This window comes from Phocoena phocoena, chromosome 12, assembly GCF_963924675.1.
Source record: "Phocoena phocoena chromosome 12, mPhoPho1.1, whole genome shotgun sequence".
In the NCBI taxonomy this organism is placed as follows: Eukaryota; Metazoa; Chordata; class Mammalia; order Artiodactyla; family Phocoenidae; genus Phocoena; species Phocoena phocoena.
The window spans coordinates 14,564,106-14,589,173 of NC_089230.1; the positions used below are offsets into that span (position 1 = coordinate 14,564,106).

Genomic DNA, 25,068 nt, shown 5'->3' on the forward strand with positions numbered 1-25,068 from the left:
CGTTGGGGTGAAGTATAAAGATGATCGCCACCAGGCAGATGCATCACACCTCTTCTGATGACCAGCCTGTTGTGCTGAGTTACGTCGGTAACGGTGGCTGAGCAACAACCAAGGTAAACCGGCTGCCCGGGAAGTGTGCGCTCCAGCATCCTCGCCCTGTCCCCACCCCCATCCTGTGTCCTTCCTCAAATCACGGCACCTTTGATGCCCGCGGTGTCCTTCACATGTCCCTCGTGGACAAGAGTACAGGAAAAGAGAACAGAAGCACTGAAGTCACCAACGATGAAGGCGGTTTGAGCAGGAAACATCCTGAGTGTGTGGTCCAGAGGAGGAGAAGTGTAAAGATAGGAACTTACTCAACATGAACACTGCATTTAGCGTGAAAGCCACAGCTGAACGTGAGGAATGTTAAAACAGGATCGATCGTGAACATTGACACGCAGTGAAGTAATCAGCTAGCTGGACCAGCATCACAGTGCCAAGTAGGAGGGGGAAACCTGGAGAAAGTGCCTCTGCGTCTTCACTTTGCTGAAGCAGAGGGAGGGTATGTGCCAGGAGGGCACTTGGGGTTCGCTGGGGACAGTGCTCCTCTGAGTGGAGAGGCCCCTTCAGTCCCCAGTGTGGGGAAATGGATCGCAGCCCAGGGAGCAGGTGGAGCAGGTCCCCTCAGTCCCCAAACTGGAAGAGCCCCAGAACAGGTCGGTCCCGTGGTATTTTTCAAAAAAATCTTACGTGAGTTCTGTATAACTGTAATGCTGCTGACTTCCGAATCCTTAACTGAGTACCTGGAATAATGCGTACATTGCACTTAATCCGTGCTGTAAAACAAGTGGAAAATCACTCAGGTAGTGTCCTGAAGAATAAAAATAAAGGTCTGTTTCAGTCGGGCGCCACTTGCCCGTGTGCTTCTGCAGTACGTGGTGCGCACTCCTGGGGGCGGCAGTTCACGGACCGCGTCGTACTGATCTGATGGCACCACGGATTCAGTGCCTTTGGAGAAGCCTCTCCTCACCTTCTCGGTGTAGCCTCCTCACAAGGCGGGGAGAGAGCACCCACTCTCGTGTCTCTGCCTCTCCTTGTAAGGATGTTAATTTAGACCTCCTCTAAACCTAATCACCCCCAAAGGCCTCATCTCCAGATACCGTCACATTGGGGGTTAGGACTTCAACATGAATTTTGGGGGAACACGAACATTCCGTCCATATTACCAAGCAGTCCCTGGAAATCCACTTTAAATTTTCTTTACGAGCTAAAATTTGTTTCTTTTAAATTGTTTTTTATAAATTACATATTTCTTCCACATCCTTTTTGGAATCTGTGTAGGAACTGGGGCAAGGTGGCTAAAAGTAGAAGTAGCAGGTATTCAGAGGGGAAAAGGGGATTTATATGAAATTGAAGCTGCACTCGTGAGATTCCCCCTCTCCTTCCTTAAAACACAGCAGCGAAAGAGATAGAAGCTGCTTTCCCTGTAAATATGTGATGAGTACACTCCCCTCTAGAACGCAGGCTTCGTGAAATCAGAGAACAGGATCGTCTTCTTCCTGGCTCCCTTCCCGCTTCTTGGCAAAGGCCTCACATAGAATATGTGCTCCATAGATATTTGTAGAATTAATCAGTGATTAAGAGTTCAAAATGAAACTCACTGTCTTCTCCCAGAAAATGCAGTTGAACCTTCTCTATTTCTGTCTCAGCTAATAGCACGACCACCTGGTCAGTCAAGCAGGAACTTGAAACTCACCATGGTTTCCTCTTTCTCCTTCATCTTCCACAGGCAGTCAGAGCATCCTTTCGTTTTCTCTTAAGTGTCATGCATTCATTGCCAGATATTTATTGAAAGTCTCTACGATAGGCCCTGGGCTGGTGAGACAGGGAGGGATACCAAACCGACCCGCCTCCTGCGCCCTGACGGCTGATGTGCATCTCCCACCCCTGTTCACCCTAATACCTTCTTCTTTGTCTCCCAGCCTCTAGGCTGGGCCCTGTAGCCAGAAGACAGAGACATATCTATCTTATTCACCATTTCATCTCCTCTGCCCAGCACAGTGTAGTAAACATTGAACAGATATTTTAAGAGTGAACAAAGGACTCCCTTACCTGCAGAAGAAAGTTGCAACATGACCGTGCTATGTATTCATTTCTACTGCGGCTGCAACAGATTACCACAGACTGACTTAACACAGATGTATTATTTTACAGTTCTGTAGGTCCGAAGTCTGACCTGGGAGTCACTGAGCCAAAATCAAGGCGCTGGCAGGGCCGCGTCCCACTCCGGAGGCTCTGGGTGGGAGCCACTTCCTGGGCTGTTCCAGCTCCGAGGGGCCACCCACTGCCCTTGCTCAGAGCCCCTCTTCCATCTCGCATCGCTGAGCTCTTCTGCCTGCCATTCCCACTTTTAAGGACCCTTGTGATTGCCCTGGGCCCACCCAGATAATCTAGGATTGTCTCCTTATCTAAAGATCGTCTGACTTAACAAGCTTAATTCCTTCCTGCACAGTCTTAAGTATCCCTTGCTATGTAATACTCGTGGGTCCCAAGGATTAGAATGTGAATATCTGGGGGACCATTACTCTGCCTACCACCTATGGTCTGTAGTACCTGTCACAATTCAGTACTTAACCTTTTTTTAACCTTACCTCCAAGCACTTTCAGGTTTTTCGCTATCTAGCTGTACTTGCCTCCATGCTGTTTCCTCTGCTAGAAATACTGTCCCCCTGGCGCCCCACCTTTTCTTCCTGGCACCTGCCTATTTAGAGCCTACTTCACATTTACCACCTCTGTGACCCTGTCCCCGTTTTCTTCTGCTCCATCATCTGTGCGCATGAAACACGTCTGATTCTGTAACCAAAGGACATAGGAAGCATATGTTAGTTGGGGCTTCCTTGCTTGCACACGACAGAAGGACAATTGGAATGACCTTACTTATCCCCGTAAGTAACTGGCTCACGGGACTGAGAAACAGGGAGCAGGTGTGAAACAGGGAATGTCTGTTGCACAGACCCAGACGGGTCACCAGGACTGTTTCTTACCTCAGCATCCTCCGTACCCATTTGGCCTCATCCTTTCCTTCTTGGTGGCATTCTCTCGGCGATGGGGGGAAGGGGTGTGGGAAGAGGGAATATCCGAGCGACATTTTACTCTGCCTGGCAGCGTCAAAGGACTGGGCCACGTGTCCGTGCTTTGACCAGCCGTGTGATGAGGCAACTGGGCCTCACAGTTGGCCAAGCCTGGGTCTTGTACTGACCCCGTCTCCCCCTTGGGCTTTTCGGGGGAGGGGAGAGGGGTTGGTGTCAGGTGGGTAGTGATACTAAGATTGGCAGCATCACGTGGTTGGAAACAGGGAAGAGTAACTCTCCAAAGCAAGGGGGCAGGAGCGGAGGGTGCCGCGCAGGTGGCAGGTGGCTATGAGGCAGAATGAGGTTAAGTTCTAAACGAGGGAAACAGCGAGGTGCTGTGGGAGTGCTGAGCGAGCAGGAGGTCAGGAAGGGTCACAGAGACCTCGCCTTCAGGCGTGAAGAGGGCGCCACCCACTGAAGAGTGCTTGGACTAAACCATCTGGGGTCATTTCATGTCATCGAGAAGGCAATAGCAAGACGTTCGAAGCTTCTGAGCAGGGGAGTGAAACGATCCATCCTATTTAGGATGAGAACTCTGGTGGCCCGTGCAAACGAAACCTGGAAACCCCCCAGCCCATCACCACCACCAAAACGACCAAACAGACCAGTCTGAAGAGGTGACAGATAGTTGATGAAAGCCTACTAGGTGTATTAAGAAATGCTAAGGAGAGGATAGACTCAACTCCATACAGCAAGGACAACTGAAGTACCAGGGATCCAGGAGTGCAGGATAGAGATCAAAGGCTTCTACGCTGGGTGCCCGAGAAGATAGCGTGACCTGCTTTGAGCTAGGGACCCAAGAAGAGGGATAGACTTGAACAGGATGTCAACTGTTGTTTGAGAAATGCTAAATTTAAGGTGCCGGCAGGAAAATAGTAAAAAGATGTTTTATAGACAGTTAGAAATTCGGGCAGAGGAGAAATCGGGATTAAGCAGTTAATACTTGGGACTTATCAAAAAAGTTTAAACCAGTGTTTCTCAAAATGTGGAATACATACACTTGTACAAGAGATCAACTTAGGTAACACATGGACCCTGAAATAACATGTAAGCGTTGAAGCAAGTAACACTTCTGTTCAGAGTTGAGGAGAAATGCTTAGCTTGGCTTTAGTGGCTCTTGACCGGCCCTCTAATGTATAATCTACCAAATTCCCGGGCACCAGGCTCAGCTTTGTGTATCCAACACCATTTCACATCATACTGGTTTTCCATTTTGGCAATGTAGTTTCCTTTTAAAATAAACATTTCTAAGGTTGTTTTTGTGGGGTTTTTTTTTTTTTTTTGGTTGCACCAGATCTTACTTGCAGCTCACAGGCTCCTTAGTTGTGGCTTGCCAGCTCCCTGGTTATGGCATGCAAACTCTTCGTTGCTGCATGCATGTGGGAATCTAGCTCCCTGACCAGGGATCGAACCTGGGCCTCCTGCATTGGGAGCACAGATTCTTAACCACTGTGCCACCAGGGAAGTCCCCATTTGTAAGTCTTTTTGACTTTAAATCCAATTGGCACATGTGTATCACAGAAGCAGTGACGGTGGGATGGAAATGACTGAAGTTCAGGAAGCGCCTACACAAACCAGATGGGCAGGATCGTGCAGAGAGAATGCAGAGCTAGAGGACAGGAGGGACCAGATCAGGACTCTGGAAAGTGTCATCCACAGGCCAGGGGAGGTCCGAGAAGACTCAGAAAAAGAGTGATGGTCGGAGGCAGAACTTAGTCCCTAGGGGAGAAAAAGCCAAAGGAAGTGTGCATTTCAAGGTGTTGTCAAATGCTTAATTGAGATTTCAGAATCTAACCAAGAAAGGGTGTTACTGTTTAGGAGACATCTGGAAGTTTCGGGGGAGCAGAGGTAATATCTACAACCTCTAAGGGCTAAGGAATAAGTTGGTGGTGAGAAGTGGAGAAAGAAAATGTCTGTTCTTTAGTCAAACTTGAAAGAAAATGTAAAAAAGGGTTGTGTCAGCATTTCGAAGAGAGAAGCAAGCTTAAGGCTGAGTATGTTTCTAGACCAAGATCAAGCAGCCAACAGAAACAGGAAGACGAAGAAAGGGAGAAAAGAAAGAGGCACTGTTCTAAACATTTATACAAATTGGTGACTACAGGATTACATGAAGTCTGGAAGCGTGGGCAAATACGTATTATCAGTGTGCTTCCACGTGTTCGCTCTCGTTAGCAATGCTCTGTGCAAAATGATAGTAAATATGGTGCACTAGCACATTTCAGTCAGTCCCCAAACATGCATCTGTGATTTGTCTCAGATTTCCACTGAGCATACCTGCATTCTCAGCCTACGTACCCCAGAAGTTATCAAGGGGAATCCAAAAACTTTTAAAAAATTTGTTTCCAGACTGTGTAATTTCCAAAAGAAAGTGAGATACAGAGAGATTAAGGAAGTATAACTTGCCAGTGGTCACATTCAAGTCTTAACTTCAAAGATTCTGTTTTCTATGAACCCCTCAGCGAGCTTGTGGGGCATCAGAATGCAGAACCTCTGCAGTTAAGCATTAAAAGCAGCGCCATCGGGCTTCCCTGGTGGCGCAGTGGTTGAGTCCGCGTGCCGATGCGGGGGACACGGGTTCATGCCCCGGTTCGGGAAGATCCCACATGCCGCGGAGCGGCTGGGCCCGTGAGCCATGGCCGCTGAGCCTGCGCGTCCGGAGCCTGTGCTCCGCAACGGCAGAGGCCATGACAGTGAGGAAAAGAAAAAAAAAAAAAAAAACCAGTGCCATCTAGTGGCGAGTGTGCAGCAGGTCAAGTTTTGTGTTTGCGGGGCTTGGAACAGTTTTAGTAGAAGGTAATCATTGTCATCTTAAGGCCATGCTAAGAGTATTTCAGGTTTGCTTTTATTAACTGCTGAAAATCCAAGGGCAGCAACGAAAAACTAGAAATCAAGAACTTTTAGATCTTCCATCAAAGTCTTATGAATATAAGAGCTTCAGTATGCAAAGTATTTCTTGCAGTCAGGTCTGTGCATTACAGAACGTCTCTAGGTGGATTCACAGAAAGGAGACAAGTGGCACTGGTAGGCTGCCTTTGGGGAGGGCTGGGGAGCAAGAATTGAAGGAGTGATTTTTCACTGCACACCTATTTCAAACTTATAATTTTGAAGCATGCGACTGTTATCGTAAGTGAATGTTTAAATATACAGGATACTTCGAGATTTTTCTAATGCAGGTCATGAATGAAAAGCTTCAGCACTGCATGGAGCTAACAGATCTGATGCGGAATCACCTGACTGAGAAGAGGACGCTGCGCCTGGAAGGGATGATTGTCATCCTTATCACCATAGAGGTAGGTAACTTTTATGCAAGTAACCTGACAGAAAACAATAGCAGGAAAGAGCATGACTTTGTTCTAAACGTTAAGTCTATTTGGAAGTGAGGCAGGTTTCAAGTGACTCTGGTAATATTTTGAAAATGCATTAAGTATGATTTTTGGAAAAGTTCCACGTTTTTATTTATTTTATTTGGCCATGCTGCGCAGCTTGCAGGATCCCAGTTCCCTGACCAGGGATTGAACCCAGGCCATGGCAGTGAAAGTGCCAAATCCTAACCGCTTGACCACCAGGGAATTCCCTCCACGTTTTTTTTTTAAAATTATTTGCTCTTTTTATTTATTTATTAAATAAATTTATTTTTGGCTGCATTGGGTCTTAGTTGCGTACAGGCTTTCTCTAGTTGCAGCGAGCGGGGGCTACTCTTCATTGTGGTGCGCAGGCTTCTCGTTGCGGTGGCTTCTCTTGTTGCGGAGCACTGGCTCTAACCGTGAGGGCTTCAGTAGTTGTGGCGCGTGGGCTCAGTAGTTGTGGCGCACAGGCTCATTTGCTTTGCAGCATGTGGGATCTTCCTGGACCAGGGCTCAAACCGATGTCCCCTGCATCGGCAGGCGGATTCTTAACCACTGCGCTAACCTGGGAAGTCCCTCCCTCCACGTTTTTAAAGATGGCATTTAGGGCAAGTTCTAGCTGTAAATGTATAATGTTCAACCCAACATCAAGCACCTGTGCCTCAAATCTGCAGCTTGCCCTGTAATGCCCTGTAATAACAAAAAAAGTTATTCTTAACTTCGGGAGCATTTTTCATTAATCACGACCTTAGAAAAGTCATTTTAGTTTGTACCAGTGATTTGCCATGAAATTATTAATACTTCTCACTTTTTATTTGTAAGGTAATGTTTGAGCTGGGACGAGCATTTTTCTGATTAAGTGACGACCAAAGGAAAAGTGTCATTGCAAGATATATTGAAGCTCTACAATCAAAAATAAATGCTCACCTGTTGAGATTAATAGGTATTTAATTTTTTTAATCAAGAAATTGTCACAGTGATCTTTTTCAGTTTCTAAATGTATTGCTGCTTGAATAAAAACTATAAAGAATCTGGCATTTGGGTCTATAACACTGACAGTTTGAAAGGATAATGTTCATTTTATATTTTAAAGAACTTTGGATAATCTGGGCATCTGGGGAATTTGGGCATTGCTCCTAACCTTTCCCCAGGGAATCCCAAGCTTGGCCCTAAGAAAACCATACAGGAACTCCAAAGTGTTGAAATTTATAAAATAAGTAGGCTTGAATGGCAAAAACGAACTTTGTATACCTGTTTATTTTTAGGTGGCGTAATTTGAGTCTGACTGCTCACTGGCACTTTCCTTTTATTAATCAATACTTTCCATCCTTTCACTACCAAGTTGGGTCAAAATATTCTTCCCACAGAGGAGTATTTTTTTTAAGTTTCTCACATACTCAGGGAAAATTTAAAAATACCAAGTACAAAGAATTTAACACTTATGTGCTTACCATCTTGAATCGATAATTAACTTTTTAAAAACAAAGTCCTGGGGCTTCTTCCCTGGTGGCGCAGTGGTTGAGAGTCCGCCTGCCGATGCAGGGCACACAGGTTCGTGCCCCGGTCCGGGAAGATCCCACATGCCACGGAGCGGCTGGGCCCGTGAGCCATGGCCGCTGAGCCTGCACGTCCGGAGCCTGTGCTCCGCAACGGGAGAGGCCACAACAGTGCGAGGCCCGCGTACCGCAAAAAAAAAAAAAAAAAAAAAAGTCCTTTTTATCTTCATTTGCCTTATTTTTACACATATCCCCCTGACCTACTACCCTCTCGCCATCACAATGACTTTTTTATAAGTTATATACATATCCAGAGTATTACTGTTCTAAATTGGGACACTGTCAGTCACTTTATAGCTTGTTTAACTGCTAAATGGTATACTCCCAAGAGAATACACATTTATCTGTACCCTCACTGATGACATTCATGTATATATTTGCTGGAATAGTGTGAAGTTGCCCATCCTGGTGTCTTTCAGTGCACCGCAAGAGTTCTTCTTGAGTACCGATCTTCTATTTCAGGTACCTATACCAAGGACTATGCAACATGTGGGCATAGATAATTTAAGAATTGCTTTCTAGGGCTTCCCTGGTGGCACAGTGGTTGGGAGTCCGCCTGCCGATGCAGGGGACACAGGTTCGTGCCCAGGTCCGGGAGGATCCCACATACCGTGGAGCGGCTGGGCCCGTGAGCCATGGCCGCTGAGCCTGTGCGTCCAGAGCCTGTGCTCCGCAACGGGAGAAGCCACAACAGTGAGAAGCCCACGTACCACAAAAAAAAAAAAATTGCTTTCTAGGGACTTCCCTGGTGGCGCAGTGATTAAGAATCCGCTTGCTAATGCAGGGGACACGGGTTCGAGGCCCTGGTCCGGGAAGACCCCACATGCCGCGGAGCAGCTAAGCTCGAGCGCTGCAACTACTGAAGCCCACGCACCTAGAGCCTGTGCTCCGTGGCAAGAGAAGCCACCACAATGAGAAGCCCGTGCACTGCAACGAAGAGTAGCTCCTGTCGCCGCAACTAGAGAAAGCCCGCACGCAGCAACAAAGACCCAACGCAGCCAAGAAACAAGTTTTTTAAAAAAGAAAACTCATTTCTACCTTTAAAAAAAAAGCTTTCTAGATCAAGTTCCACATCAGCACTTTCATAAAATCGCTGTGCCTGCATTGTCACCTGTAAGCAGCGTATCAAGCCTGTTCTCCTTTCCCATTTTCCCAATCTCACAATGTACAGAAGGCATCTCACCCATCTTCAATTTTAGTTTGGTCCACTATATTTTAAAACCTTTAAATATACTTAACCTGCATTTCAAAATCTTTAGAAAGCCAAAGGACAATTTGAAATACTGGTCAACAGAGCCTTCTTTAATAAGAGGGGCCATTTCCAGTAAAATTTTACTCCAAGTATCAATGTGTACAATTTGCTGTTTGGGTCAACTCTGTAATTATAAAATTTTAGTACAACAAAAAGAACACGAACATTTAGTGCTTTATGGTCATGGCAAATTAAAATTTAACATTTCAACTTATACACAAATACGTAACAAAGAACAAAAAGACAGTGAGACCTTCAAGCATAAAAATTTATTAGGATAACGTTTTGTGGGGGAAATGTAACAAATACAGTTTTCAAGAAGAAAAAGGAAGGTAACACTTGGATCGTTTACTTATGTTTAAATGGATCACGGTGGACATCAACTTATTGTATTACATTCCACTAAGATATATTAAAGATATAAATTATAATTTTATTGTTTATATATAATTTAAATATTTTAAAGGTATCAATACTTATGTCAGAAATTACACATTTTTCAAGTATTTAAATTTATGATAAAAGCTTCAACTTTATATATAGTTTTAAAAATTATTTTAGGTATAATACAAACGTAAAAGTTTTTCAAGATCACAGCTTCTCTCAGAACAAAATGTCTGTGAGGATTAATGGAATTAACATATGTGAAGTTACGAGTTAACTGTTAGTACAGTCCATCTGCGTAAAAACCCATATATGATTCTGAGAGTAAATGAAGGCTGAATCAAACCCCCAGGATCCCCTTTGAATCCTTAGTTAAGAAACATGTCTGAGGGCTTCCCTGATGGCGCAGGGATTAAGAATCCGCCTGCCAATGCCGGGGACACGTGTTCGATCCCTGGTCCAGAAAGATCCTACATGCCGCAGAGCAACTAAGCCCGCGAGCCACAACTACTGAGCCCATGTGCCACAACTACTGAAGCCCGTACGCCTAGAGCCCGTGCTCCACAACGAGAGAAGCCACCGCAATGAGAAGCCCGCACACCACAACAAACAGCCCCCACTCACAGTAACTAGAGAAAGCCCATGCACAGCAACGAAGACCCAATGCAGCCAAAAATAAAAATAAAAAATATATATATATTGCTAACTTCCCTGATCGTCCAGTGGTTCAGACTCCTCGCCTTCCACTGCAGGGGGGCACGGGTCTGATCCCTGGCTGGGGAACTACGATTCCTTGCAGCAGTGCAGCCAACAAAGAGAAAGAAAAAAATGAAAATGGACCAGAGTGCTTCTTAAACTCACTCAAATGAAGACTTACAGAGGACAACAAACTAGTATCAAATACCTCTCTGATGGTTCACTAATGAAATCTGATGAACTGGAATCCTCCAATTTCCTTCAAGTGGCCCTTTTAGATCCTGGGTTTCCCGGCACTGGGGGCTTTTCTGGAGCAGCCAGGCTTTCAGGGTTAAGCTGGGGAAGGTCTAGGCAAAGCAGCCAGCTGTTATCTTCAGACCACATTTTTAGAAATTAATGATGTTTAAACAACCACCTTTTTCAAATCAGGACTGTGCTGGCAACTCTACAGATCTTTAATAAAACTAAAAACAGGATCCTCTCCTACCAATGATCAACTATCTTCACAAAGAAAAACAAGTTGATACATACACAGCTGTCATCAATTGGGGGGAGTAGTTTTCCCCTATATATTTCATCATTAATTTCACTTTCAAACATTAAAAACTCCAGTCACACACAATTCTATAAGCAAAATTTCAGACTCACTTTTTTTGTTTAATATTTCACAACTATATCTTTAAAAATCCGTTGTGCTATTAATACATGTTACAACTTTTTATGACTCTTCCACTCAACTTAGCTGACTGAAAGCAGCCAGTCTCAAAAGACTACATATTATATGATTCCATTTATATACCATGCTAGAAAAGACAAAAAGTGATGGAGAAGGAATCACTGGCTGCCAGGGAGAGGAGTGGGAGGAGGTTACTATGCCAAAGGACAGCATGAGGGAGTTTTCTGAAGTGACAGAGCTCTCCTGTATCCTGACTGGGGTTACATAAATGTGCACCTATATTCAAGTTCACAGAACTGTACACCAAAAGGAAAAAAAGTTAATTTTACTTTAAGATAACTCTAAAGATTTCTTTAAATCAGTGACTATTTTAAAAATATATTAATGATCCTGTCATTTACTGAGGCACTGTGCTAAGCCCCTTAACATACACTTTTTTAATACTCAGCCCTTTGAGATAAATATTATCCCTATTTGAACAAAACAAAAACTAAGGCTCAGAGGTTAAATAACATGCCCAAAGCCAAACAGCTTAAGGGACAGAGTATGATTCCAACCCAGATCTGACTCCAAAGCCTATATTCTTAACCACTGTAAATATATACTCTCTGCCCTCTACTCATAAACACCAACCACTCTGTCTCTCCTAATGCCAGGAAGCTGTTAAGTTTTCTCACTCTATTCCCAACTTAACACTCTACAGATAATGTGAAAATGTGCAGACTGACTCTGGAGCAGCACTGTCCAACAGAACTTTCTGTGACAAGAGAAATGTTCAATATCTCTGTCATCTAATATGGTAGCCTTTGGCCCCATGTGGATACTGAAGCACGTGTGGCTAGTGTGACATTAACTTACATAGCTGCATGTGGCTAGGAGCTACTGAACTGGACCAGCACAGTTCTAGAGAAATAATATACCAAGAGCACGCATGCCACAGAAAGAAGCAACTTATCAAACTATGATGGCCACTTGCCAACAGTAAAACAATTCAAGGTAGATGCATAATGGAGTAAAGCTGAGAAATGCACAACCCCAAACATGTCACAAAACCACATCTTATCCACTCACCCTTCAAGATTCAGTTCTAACACCAACTTCATTGTACCAGCACACCATTTTGCACATGTGTAGTACAGAACAAACTGTGTATTAAGTATGATTGTGTTCTCCCCCACTGGACTGTGGGCATCTAAAGAACAGAGATAGTGATTAACACATACACCAGCTGCACCTACCACATATATCCAGAGGCTTTCTTCAAAAATAAACATTTCTCCATTCAGTTGTGGTGGTAGAAATTATCATCTTCAGTCCTTCAACTACAAATTCAATTCAGTTCTTCAAGTACTTGAGTACCAGCAGTATATATGAAAGTAAGTCCCTGTAAGGATCTTACAGGGGGATAGGAGATACAACATATATAAATAAATACCAAGAAAAGTAATTACATAAGTAAGTACAATCAGTGCTTTAGGGCAGAATAGAACTGTCAGGTGTCCCGGTGGTAAGACAAACTAGAAAGCAGTCTAAGAAAAAAGCAGCCATTATCCAATTCTGTAACAGCAGAAGTGTAACACGATTTACTGTATCCCCATCTATTACTCAGAAAAGCCTAATGGAAAAAAAAAAAAAAAAAAACCACAATCAAGGTGAGCCTTGGCAACTCATCCTGGCCTCACTCACGCTACCCATGCCAGGGACTCACCCCACTCCTTGGAGCGGTCAGCCAAAACTAGGCTTATAACAAAGCCTTCTAGATCCGAAGTTTCCATGAAAAATTCACAGCAGAAAAACATGGTATAGTTTCCTTTACACGCACACCCTGATTACCTTTTAGTTGTAACATCTTCTTTTAGGTCCTGGAAATGTGCTAATTGGAAGAGTTACAGTACAATTCGTTACAGTACAATCTCAGGGTCAGTAATATAGGCAGCACATGGAGCTAACCATAAAGTAGTTAAAATTCATTTAATAAGTACATTTTCCGTTTCCTCTAAAAATCAGTTGGGACGGGGGTGCTGCTATGAGGAGTCTGCAAATTCATAAAGACATCAAGCATTATCCAGAGACCAAATAAATTGACACTATAACTATGATCATGTAAAAATACAAGCTGCAAGACTAGAGAACAAACGTTCCACACTATAACTTCTTCAGAAAAGATTTTTTTTAAAAAATCAGCCAATTTTCTCATCTCTATCAGCACACAGATTATTATTTTCTCATGACAAAAAGTCAGAAAATCTGTTTCGTTTTCCTAGACTGAATGGGCTTGGCTAGTTAATTACCTAACTTCTTTGAGCCTGTCTTCTCAAATTTTAGAGGAAGGAGTGTGACTAAAGGCCCTCAGAGAAAAAACTGACTTAATTAACTAAGATAATTACTTACAGATTGACTTCAGCAAGAATTCTGGTTCAATCCTAATTCATCCATAAACAGGAAAAATATAGAACTGTGGTAGTTATTAAAATGTCATAAATTCTTTGAGACTCTTCCTTTCAAGACATGGAGCTTAATTCCTCTCCCCTTGGCTGCAGGCTGGACTGAGTAACTTGCTTTTAACTAACAGCGTGTGGCGGATGGTGATGTTTCCTCCTCGCTCTTGCTTGGATCGCTTGCTCTGGGGGAAGCCAACCACCACCATGTTGTGAGGACACTCAAGCAGCCCCAGAGAGAAGAACCGAGAACTACTAACCCGCTGGAGTGTAACCTGCCCTGGAAGCAGATCCTAACTCAGTCAACATCTTGACATAAAAAACACCTCATGAAAGACTCTGACCCAGAACTACCTAACTAAGCTACTTCCAGATTCCTGACCCACAGAAATTCAGAGATAAACAAATGTTCACTGTTTTAAACCACTTAAGTGTTGGGATAATTTGTAACAGCAACTAATACTAAAAACTGAAATACCAGTTTTTTCAAACTGTGGATCCTGATCCATTTGTGATTTATGAAATCAATTTAAGGTACCACAATCGGCTAATTTTTTTTAAAAAATGGAACAAAAGTTAGCAGAGTATATACCCATAGTAACAAGTACTATTTCCTGAAAATTTTGTTTCAACTTTACATATAAGTACCAGGTAGCATTTAATAAAATATATTTTTTTTAGAATCTCAACAGGAAAAGTTTGAAACCCACATGCCTACGCTAATAGGTTTAAAACAAACAAAAAAAATTGCTAAAGTATAGGGAATCCTTGAAGGAATACAGTCTCAATAACAATCAACTATAAAATAAGCATTTCTATAGACTTTTTAACAAAAAGAACAAAATCTAAGACACACAAAATACATCTTTTCTGACTTATACGTTAAGCTTGCAAACACAGGTGTGGCATCTACCCTAGACTTAGAAATCTAGCATGTAAAAAAGCATGTCGTTCTCCCAATTTAAGAAATTACCCATAAGACATTCTTCAAAAAATTATGTAGTGAAAAAGCTTTGGGATGTACCCACATGTATTACTTCCTCTTACTATTACTTTCATCATCAGTGTTAAAGGAAATTCCATCTTCAACCTGAGCGCACACAAATTTTTGCCCACTCCCCCCCCCCAAAAAAACCCGAAAGTACAGTACTGTTAAACTGCTTTCTGCCCACTGTCCAAGTCTCCCTGGAACTATCCCTCTTCAGAACACAAGCAAGTGCATATCTCTCTGGTTGCACCTCAGCATAACACATATCAAAACTTTCAGCAACGCAAGACTCTGCAGAATATTTATGCATAACGTAACTTCTGATGAGTCCACTTGATTATTTGCTTGCACTGAGATTTTCTTTGAGGTAAAATGTGTGAAACTATTTTTGAAATCCCAATTTGCCGAATTTATTTTCAAAATGAAAAACAGATCAGTACACAAACACTAAACAGATGACTTAACTTCTTTTTCTTATTGCTTAACTCAGGGCATTTGTGGCTCTCCCATAACCAGACTAATTGACAGCTTCCCTTGGCCCAATCCGGACAGACTACTAGCCATTCTCTGCAAGAACTAAATTTTCTCCCCAACCTTTGCATACGTATCCATCAAAATGTTTCTACTTCAACCAGTTGTAGAAAGCAGATATAGTCTGTATAGCACTCCTTATAAAGCTTTTACTTGATGGTGGTGACTAAAAATCAAAATAATTGACATACTTGGCAAAATCCAAGTATCCATCATTATGCCTTCCAAGAATTAGCAGCAAAGCCACCCCAGTTCTAAATTCCAGAGCAGCAGCTCTAAAAGAGAACACTAGGATGCTCCTGACAGCACCTTCTCTAGGAAGGAAGGAGATTCAGTTTCAGGAATAACCCCAGGGTTTATTTCTATACAACTATATAGAGTATGGTACTGAGAAAATATTTGTTGATCTTAAGAATAAGCATAGTTACTCTGACTCAAGGCCAAATACTTGAGACACATAGCCAAGTTTCTGCCCTATGGCTTCATCTAAAACTTCAGCATTAGTTTTGCTCAGTTTTTCCTTTGGTGTCTCTTAAATCAGTTCACTCTCCATGTAAGCACTCATCAGACTATAAACTTGAAAGTTCAAAGTCTAAAAGAATTAAGAACCCAAAGATCTCTAACGATGTCTACCAATCAAAATCACTTTAGTTTCCTAATGAGATGAAACAGATCTCAACTGTAAAGCAAATCCAAGGAAACTGGCATGCCAGTCTAATGGCCAACTTTGATGTTTTAGTGATAGTGCACCAGAAATGCTTACAGCAGGGTCAGAATTTGGTTTTGCAAGGCAGACATTTAGCCATTCACAAGTCATTTATCTAGCTGATCAAAGAACAAGAAAGTTCAAGGCAGGTATGTACTAAATGTATTACTCACTTCTGGACCACTAAAGTTACACAGCTGCTTATTTTGTCTTCAAAGAAGAAGGAATTAGTCATCAGTAGCCCCAGGTACGACTGGATTACCGAATCACACGCAGATTTTTAGCAGGGACACTGCTGTATGTTAAATTAACTGTCTTAAGACAATAAACTTGCCTTAAGTATTTTGTGAACTACGTGCCAGGGCACTGTGCTTAGGTCTGGCTGTGTCAACCAAAATGGGTTCCACATCAAATCAAGGAGCTTATATCCAGGATAGCATGCTTTAAAACCAGAGTTGCCTAGGAACTGCTGCCTCCATTTTCTTACAAATCAAGCCATATTCTTTTTTAAGTCTTCAAAATCCTATATATGTAAAACAAATCGTTAAATGCATTCCTCAAAGGACTAAATCATACTTCTAAAGATATAAAATTCTAGCAAAATGGCAACGACGCAAAAGTAAACTTTAACATGTTAAGAATGACCATCAATGAATATTAAACCCCATGCTTGCCCTGTTACCATGTTTCAGGACCTCCCCGTTAAAAGATTTCAGGACCTCTAAATTTAACAGAATGGCCAACTCTGGAATCCACTCTAACAATATCTCAGAGACCAAAGCTTAAAAGGAGAGTAAATTGTTCGTAAGTAACAAACACGCTTTGCAGACTTCGACTTTTCTGGACCAAAGCTTCATAAGCTAAAACCCAATTACTGAAATAAGCACCAAATTCAATCCTAACAGAAACGTCTTACATCACACTCATCTGGTCTGTAAGGAAGCACTTCTACCTCTACACACAGCACCAACAAGCATGTGTACTCCAGTATGCCTTCTCAATTACCACTGGCGGTAAAAAAACTATTAGTAATTTCACAACTATCTCCCTGGTTCTCAAGTCCAATCCATTTCAAGTCTTTCAAGATTAAAATTTATGCTAATACGGGAAGCAGAGGGACAAAGCTATAGGCCAGAGATGTCAAGCACAAGCTTGCAGAAGGATCCAAGCAGTAATTCTCCATCCCTTCCCCGAGCATCTCCAGGATTGTCCTACCTAACACTTCATGTAAACATGGGGCTTGTGACTCAAGCCTCCAGCCCCAATAGGTGGAGAGAAGTTTCCTCGCCTCGGCTGCACATGGTCTGCAGAAGTTTGGCTGGAGTAGAGCGCGGAGCCTGGGTGGGAGCGGCAGCGTACTTAGTGCTGCAGGCGGCGGCGGCTGCGGCGGCGGCAGAGCAGCAGGAGGCGGAGGCGGGCGGGGGGAGGGGAGGCGGCTGGGGGGGCGGAGGGGGCTCTTGCCGCCACAGCTCTCTCGCCGCCTCTCCCCCCCGGCGGGAGCCGCTCTCAGCCTCTTTGCACTAGTCGCTCCGCTCTCTCGGTCATGTGACCTTAACGTAACCGGACAGGAAAAGCCCCGCCGCCGCCGCCGCCGCCGCGCCGGAGACACCGACCGCGGCGGCAGCAGCAGCAGCAGCAGCAGCAGCGAGAAGCAGAGGCGGCGGCGGCGGGCAGAGCACGGCCAAGGCTGCCCAGCGGTGCCTCCTCCACACCCCCCGCCGCAGCGGCACCGGCGACAGGTAAGCGCGCACCGCCTCCTCCTCCCGGGGCCGGTGCCCACGTGCCGCCCCCGGCCCGGGCTCAGGGAAAGCGAAAGGGGGGGCGGGGGCCACCGGAGCTCGCAAACGGTTCCGGCAGCGACGGTGGCAACAAAGAAGACGAATGACCCCAGTCCCGGGGCTTCAGCTGAAGGCAGGCGGAGGGCCCGGGCCACACGGGGACCCGGTTCTGGGAAGCGAGGGCACGGGCGCCCCGCAGGGGCGGGGGCGGCTGCGCCTGGCGCCGGGGCTCTGGCCGCCTGACAAAACCATCCCCCGGAGCCAGGCGGCGGCGAGTCGGCAGCAGCTCCATCCGGGGCTTTGCGCGAGGGGGAGGGGACGGAAGCCGAGAGGGCGGGCGGCGGAGAGGAGGAGGGAGGGAGAAAGGGGAGGGGGGCGATTCGCGTTCCGTTCCCCGTCGCCGGTCCCTCCCTTCCCGCCGCCACCGCGAAGCGCGTCCCGAGCGGCGGCGGCCGGTGAGCGTCCCGCGCTGGAGCCCCAAGAGGCCGGCCCGTCAGGTGCGTAATCCTTCCGTAATCGCCTCGCCGCCGCCTCCTGCTGCTACCGCCGCTGCTTCTTCGGCGGCAAGGCTGCGAGCTGCGGAAGTGGGTTTGGGGGAGGGGAGCGGAGAGGGAGGGGGAGGGGAGGGATCCGGTCCGACCGGAGCAGGCCCGGCCTCTCTGGCGCTTCTCCCAGCTGCAGCGGCTCCTACAGCTGCTGCCGCTACTGCTGCGGCTCCGCCTCCCCGCTCGCGGGCGGGGGCGCGCACGCGCGCTTCCGGCCTCCTCGGGTCTCGCGCTGTCTCCCGCTCTCGCGCGCGCTCTTCCCCTCGCCCTGTCTGGCCACCCCCCGCCCCCGGCGCCGGAGCTGTTGCGCCGGCCGGGGCGTTGCGCACGGCGTAGGCGTCGGCATTGTGTTAAACTCCGCGGGACTTGGGCGAGCGCGCGCGCGCACGCGGGACTGAGGAAAGCGGAGAGCGTGCGGCGCGGCCCAAGTGCGTCGCTCCTCCTCTCCCCTAAGCACCTCGGGGATGGGGGCGGGGCCGGGGTGTGCGGCGCTTGGCCCCGCCCCCGGCCCGGCGCCCGCCCTTGGCGGGGCGAGGCTGGCGGGGCTAGGCTGAGTAGGCGGCCGTTGAGCCGCTTTATGGCAGGGGGTGGGGGGAAACGCTGGCCCACGCCCGTGCCGCGGGGGTGGGCGCGCTGAGCGGCGGCTTCCAGCTTCCGCTCCACGGGCGATCTACGCCTCCGGTAAGGCCGAGGCTAGCCCAGAGCTGCGCTGTGGTTGCTGGCTGCTTGGCCTTGGGGCCGGCCTCCGAGCCGCGCTCCCGGCCGATGCGGCCTTCACACCCGTGTAGGGCTCCGCGGAGGGGAGGTTGGGGCGCGGAGGCTGCTTCCCGGGGCCGGAATCGTTTTCTCGGTGTAGCGGAACCCCCACACCATTCATCTTTAAACAAGGCTGCAAAGAGACATGGTGATGCAAAAGGTGCTTAGGAAGCGAGGTTTTTGTTCCTTTTAGCTGGTAGTGAATTAAGAGGGCAGTAAAGAAAGCAGGGGTAGCAGAGCGGGCAAGAAAGTGGTTGGGCAGAGTGAAAATGTAGTTAGTTATTGCTACGCCATTTACTGCGAGAACTTCAACTGCTGAACTCCTAATTATGCCGTAGGGAAATAACCTAGGCTCGTTGCCCCGCCCCCAGTTTGCGGTGTTCCTTAGCTCTTCATCATACAATGGGCCCCCTTGGCGTGTGAGTCTCAGGTCTATTCATTTTCATAGGTTATTGTTTTAGTAAAATAAAGCATTAAAAAGATCGGAATCACGGGCTCAAGCAGAATTCCAAGGTGCTCTGGGTTTCCTTAAACCCAGCCCTTCCCAGGACCGACCCTCTATGTTGACCCCTAATGGGTCACTGGAGCAGGGTATAAATATCACGAGCATTTTAGTCTGAGGGGCCTGAGATTTTATTAGGAAATCAGAACTAAGACATTTTAAACCCTAATTTCTCTGATTTATTACAAGCCAAAATTAATTGTTAAAGGAAATTTTTATTTTGCATTCTAAGTGATCTTGGTATGTGTCCAGGGCATTTTCAAACTGTTAAAAGTAATTTTGAAGAAGGAAGTTTACGACTAATAATACATTCCTGTAAACTGAGCGTTTCTCACTTAATAAATGTGTGGTTTGTATAAGTTTATTTTCTAGCCAAAGACTTGACCTGTGTTGAAACCATCACCAGATCTCAAAGTACAAGAAGTGGCATACCAATGGTATCGGTGCCACAGATAGTCAACAGTGGAGGAACCCTGTTACAGGATGGCAGATAAACCGCCCCTAAAGCTTTGCTGTACAGTCCAGCCGCTTACTTGCCAGTTTCAAAGCTTCTCTTCAGAGAGGACGTAAATAACCGGTGCTCCGCCAACTCTTCCAGTGGAATACACCAGCAGCAGAGAATAAACACTAGATGTATTAGGTCATAGAATAAAAGCTATGACAGTTTCTTTTTTATCTTAATGGTTAATATGAACTTTGCAGTGTCCTCCAAAATCTGCACTTTTGTGATATAAAAATTATATTAAATTATATAAAATTGCATTTACCCCAGTTCCTCCAAGAAGATACATGTCCCTGTGTAAGGGGATATGCTTTTTCCCCAGCCTGAGAATCACCAGCATAGAGGTGGGAAGTGAAGGAGATGTCTAAGGCTGACCTATGGCGTTGGCTTGGGATCAGCTTCTTTGGAGTTGGGAGACTCTCCTACCATTTCTTACCTGTGGCTTGTTGCTTCATCCCTAGACCCACTCACCTTTCTGTGAAGTAACTTTTGAGACTGGGCAAGTAGTGTAGCGCCAGGCCATCACAGTAAGGGAGGAACTGCTGCTCAGCCGGAGACTTTACCATAAATTTCAAAATCCACCTGACAAAAGGGCATTGGTCACTTTTCCTACTTCCTTATGATCTTTGGGTCACAAGGCATGACCCTGAAAACCAAAAAGGGAATTGAGAATTTTTTTTCCCCTGAAGAAAAAGAAATTTAACATTCTAGGCATTAGGTCAAGAATACTTCTAAACCTTTTTTATGCTCAAGTAGGTTGTAATTTTTATTAACAAATTAAACTTAAATAATTAAATATTTCTTTGAATCCATAGTAAATACGGTTGTGTTTTACAGTGCTGGTATGCCCTTGATGCAGTCAGTAGCCACAGAAAGAACACTTACAAGGAGTTGGCTGGCCAAGACAGTGAAGACTTTAGGCAAGTTTGAGGCTCATATTTATGCTCAAATGCAGAATCCCCAGCTCACATGCATTGAGGTTTGCATCACGTGACATTCTCACATCAAGAAAGCTCCGTATGCAAAGATAGGAATTTGTAAAACACTTTACTGTATCTGGTTAAGTACTTATCAAACAAATCTTTTACTTTACAAGAGGCTTTCGTGTACAGTTTCTTTAAATATTGTGCACCCCTAAGTTCTGCATGAAGCAAGGGTGAACTTCAAAATAATGTGAGAACAATTTCAAAGCGTACACATGTTCTTCTATGCCCCACCTAGTCATTTAGATTCTCCATGTCCCCAGAGTGATTCTGAACAGGGATTGTCTAAGTGTGGTCTACGGTCCCTTGTGAATCCCCAGGACCCTTTCAGGGTTCCATAAGGTCAAAGCTATTTTCCTAATGATACTAAGATGTTACTGGCCTTTTTCACTGTTGACCAAATGTGTCAACATTGGGGAGATCTGCATAACTCAATGAACTGACATTTTCCAAATAACCAATAGGCAGTGTTAAAAGTCATGAATGGGTAAACGATCCATTCAAAGTGTAAGAGGCAGCAGTGAATTTTACTGTAATAGAGCAGGTAAATTTCATTCATTGATGTGTAAAACTTTTAGATAGCACAACTAACCTTTAAGAAACTACCACTTGTCAAGTTTTGGTGTAATATCAAAGAAGAATAATCACAATTACCTGAAAAGTCTACTTAAATGCTTTCTGTTTTTTTTTAACTGCGTGTGTGAGTGAGACTAGATTTTCTTTAATACTCAACCAAAACAGACGTCACAGCAGAGTAAATGGAGAAGCAGGGTGAATGCAGAATCCAGTTGTCTTCTATCAAAGAGATTTGTAAAAATATAAAAAGATGCCACTTCACTATTTTTTTGTTATTTTGGAAGATATAATTTTTTTTCACAAAAATGTGTTATTTATATTAACATGCAACGGGCTTATTATTGCTATGTCTAATTGAACTAATAAATGTTTTTAAATTTCTCAGTTTTAATTTCTAATATAAATATCAATAGTTATATTCCATATAAACAAAAGCTCTTGATATCATCAGTAATTGTAAAGAGTGTGAAGGGGTCCTAATACCAAAAAGTTTGAGAACCCTGGAATAAAATATTGAAATGAATTAGTCAGTTAAGTCTTTGAGTTAAAATATATTTGGAGCTCCTCTCTGGCATACATGGAGCTACACCTAGAGGTGATTATGTTTTCTTCAAATTAATTTTACTAATCATCATACAACATATGAAAAAGGAAGGCAATCTCTACTTTGGAGGGTTATTAGATGCAAATTAGATTAGGTTTTAAATTTTGCTCTGTGGTCACATCCACATCTAAGTTTCCTTAAAGTTGGTTGTAGCATAATACCTTTCAAGTTATCACTTAAATATCAACTCTTTTTAGCCATAAATCTCTGACCTGCTTCTCCTTGACATCTGAACTATCCCTGAACTCCCTCCTTCTGACCTCAACTTATACTCAGAAATTAAAAACTAATTTTAATGTTAACTTAAGCAAAATACAATTAAAAAGAAATCTTTTACAAATGCAATGCTTTCCAAAGTCAGAATAAGTGCCAGTGGTAAGTGTATGTCCCTCCTTTTCCTAATTACTATGGGGAGGATTGACTAAAGAAATGTTAAGAAAAATATGTCAACCTATCATCACAACTAAAGACATTTCCTAGCCTCGAAATACGGTTTTAAAATATATTAAAATTCAAACAACCAGCCTCATTCAAGTTTACTTTATAGGCCCTCAAATATTAATTATTAATAATACTAATTGAAAAAGCAGTTTTTTCCTCCTGGTAAGTGGTCTAAACTACTACTTGAAAGAATCAATCTTACTTGTGGGTAGTGCTTTTTCTATTACTGAGGTGTCCTGTGCATTACAATATTCATTTATGCTTCACTTAAATAAAATCAAGGACTCCAGAGGACCCTTTTAGTGCCCTTGAAATGGGTAATCTAAGTGGTATTTAGTATCTTAGAAGGGCTATTATCTTTAAAAAGTGAATCATCAATTCCCAAAAGCTGTTTTGGTCTCCTGTTCTTATACCAAAAATGAAGGAGGAACTTGGGTTGTCAAAATATAATGTGATTACATACATCCCATTCAGCTGTTCCCCCAGAAGATGAGTCATTTACTTAAGGATCAGCCCACCGTGTGCTGTGTGATGGCAGCTGACAGCACTCGACATCCAGGTAGTAGCCCATTTTCAGAGTGATACAGTGGTGAAGGCAAAACCCAAAGCATTAAATAATATAAATGATTATTTGTATTTGGCTTTGGAAAGTGTTTTTAGTTTATTTCCACATGTTACGTCTTACAGTCTCTGAATTTGCTTAAGAAAAAAGCCACTTTGTACACCTATACGTACATAAGAAGGCATTCTGTGAAATCTCACTTTTAACAATTGACTCCCCTCTTTATCTCTACTTGTCTTCAGTTCCTCTCTGCTCACTATTCTGATTTAGGAAAGACAAATGTTTTTTTTTTTAACGTTCCATTTATAGTGTTGAATGGGTGGGGGCTTTATATAGGTCTTCAGTTTTATGTCAGGCTGTTGGCCCTCTGTGACTACGACTGGTAAGAACTTTTAGGAATGACCTGTAGAGCAAAGTAGTGTCCTGGAAGGAGTGTGAAATTTACACCCAGAAGACCAGGGTTCAGTGGACTCCTGCTAGTTTACAGTTTTAACCTCTTTGAACTATCATGTAATGATTTAAGGATGTGACTTACAGAGTCAGACACACCTGGCTTCTCCAAAGACTCTCTGACATAAATTACAGACACGAGACTTCGGAGTTCCAGACCAACATTACTGACCGACAAGTACCCTACATCCCTACCTGGCATGTCTCAAAAGCATCTCAATCCCAACATGTCTGGACCTAACCTCATGATCTTCCCCCACAAAACTGGGATTTTGCCTGTGCTCCCACCACTGGGGGGAGCCCCATGCTCTATCCAGTTACACAAGTTAGAAATCTGGGGATCACCTAGGACACCTTAGTCTCCCCCACCCTCCTCCATTGAATCCACCAACAACCAGTTCTGCTGATTTTTTTATCTTCTGTTTTTCAAATTCTGTCCATCTCTCTCCCATCTTCATCGCCACCACCCGATCTGTCATCTCTCTTCTAGACCACTGGAAGACCTCCCCTCTCAACCACTTCTAACAGGCCTCCCCTTGCCCACCTCTTTGCCACCATCCCCTGTTTGGTTGGCCCTTCGGCTGCAGCCATCTGATCACGCAGATCAGCTCAGAATGGTATTTATATCGTACACATCTGGTCACGTCACCTTTCTTCAAATCCCCTTTGGGAGCTCCTCACTGCTCTTAAGATATGGACCAGAATCCTTAACCAGAATCCTGAGTCTTCGGCTTCACCTGCCTCATTCGTCTCTGGCTCTTTGCCCTTCAGCCACATTGACCTTCTTTTAGTTCCTCAGTTGCATCTTGTTCCCTCCTGTCTTAAGGCCTTTGCAAATGCCGATCCCTCAGCCTGGAATACTCTACCTTTGTCCAGTTAACTCTTCTCGTTCTTTAAATATCTCCTTAACTTGTATTTCTTCACAAACACCTTCCTTGACCCACAATCCCCAAATTAGACCCTAGTTTTGTGACCTCATAGTTCCTTATATTTTTCTTTGATAGTTCTTATCAGAGTTGGCTATTAGAAATCTGTGCGCTTACTTGATTATACCCTTGAGCTCTGTGTATTCTGCACACTTGTATCCACTGCCCCTGGCACCTTAGGAAGCTCTCATCATGTGCGTGACCACTTCCCAGATCTGCTTCTTAAGAGCTGGCTCTGCATGTGGGCAAGTTACTTAACTTCCCTAAGTCTAAATTTCTTCTGGAAAAAGGCTAATTAATCCTTGACACATACGTGGTCATTTATTATTAATGCTGTGGTTATTATTATAATGAATAATGAAACAAATAGTAAAAGACAATATACCATGGTATTGACCAGGATTAAATGATGTGTGTGAAGGGTTATTATAAACTATAAAGCACTATTAAGAACATAATTATTAGCATGAAGAAACACGAGGTGACATTTTAAAATTGAAAAATTGTTCCAAAATAGAGCACACATTAAATTGATGAGAATTTTGGAGTTAATCTAGGAAAAACAGAAACTGAACTTTTACCCCCAAATCACCCAGCTAGTCAGGGGCCAACCGATGATCGGAACTCAACGCGCTTCTCCTCTCTAAACATGCAGTTTTTAATTTATTTAACAAATATTGAACCTCAGACAGTATGCTAGGCACATGGGATAAAGTAATAGATGATAAGTAGCACTCAATGCTGGCTCTCCAGAAGCAT

At 44.2% G+C, this 25,068-nt stretch overlaps 1 protein-coding gene across 1 annotated transcript in view; it reads left to right on the top strand.

Annotated features, from left to right (window-relative positions):
* RMND1 (required for meiotic nuclear division 1 homolog) overlaps positions 1 to 7,494 on the top strand; it is a 34,072-nt gene extending 26,578 nt beyond the window's left edge. The window contains exons 10-11 of the mRNA XM_065888809.1: positions 6,287 to 6,403; positions 7,280 to 7,494. Coding sequence (XP_065744881.1) covers positions 6,287 to 6,403; positions 7,280 to 7,312 — 150 coding nt within the window. The 3' untranslated portion in view covers positions 7,313 to 7,494. The remainder of the gene's footprint in view (positions 1 to 6,286; positions 6,404 to 7,279) is intronic.
* Positions 7,495 to 25,068: the final 17,574 nt, after the last annotated feature.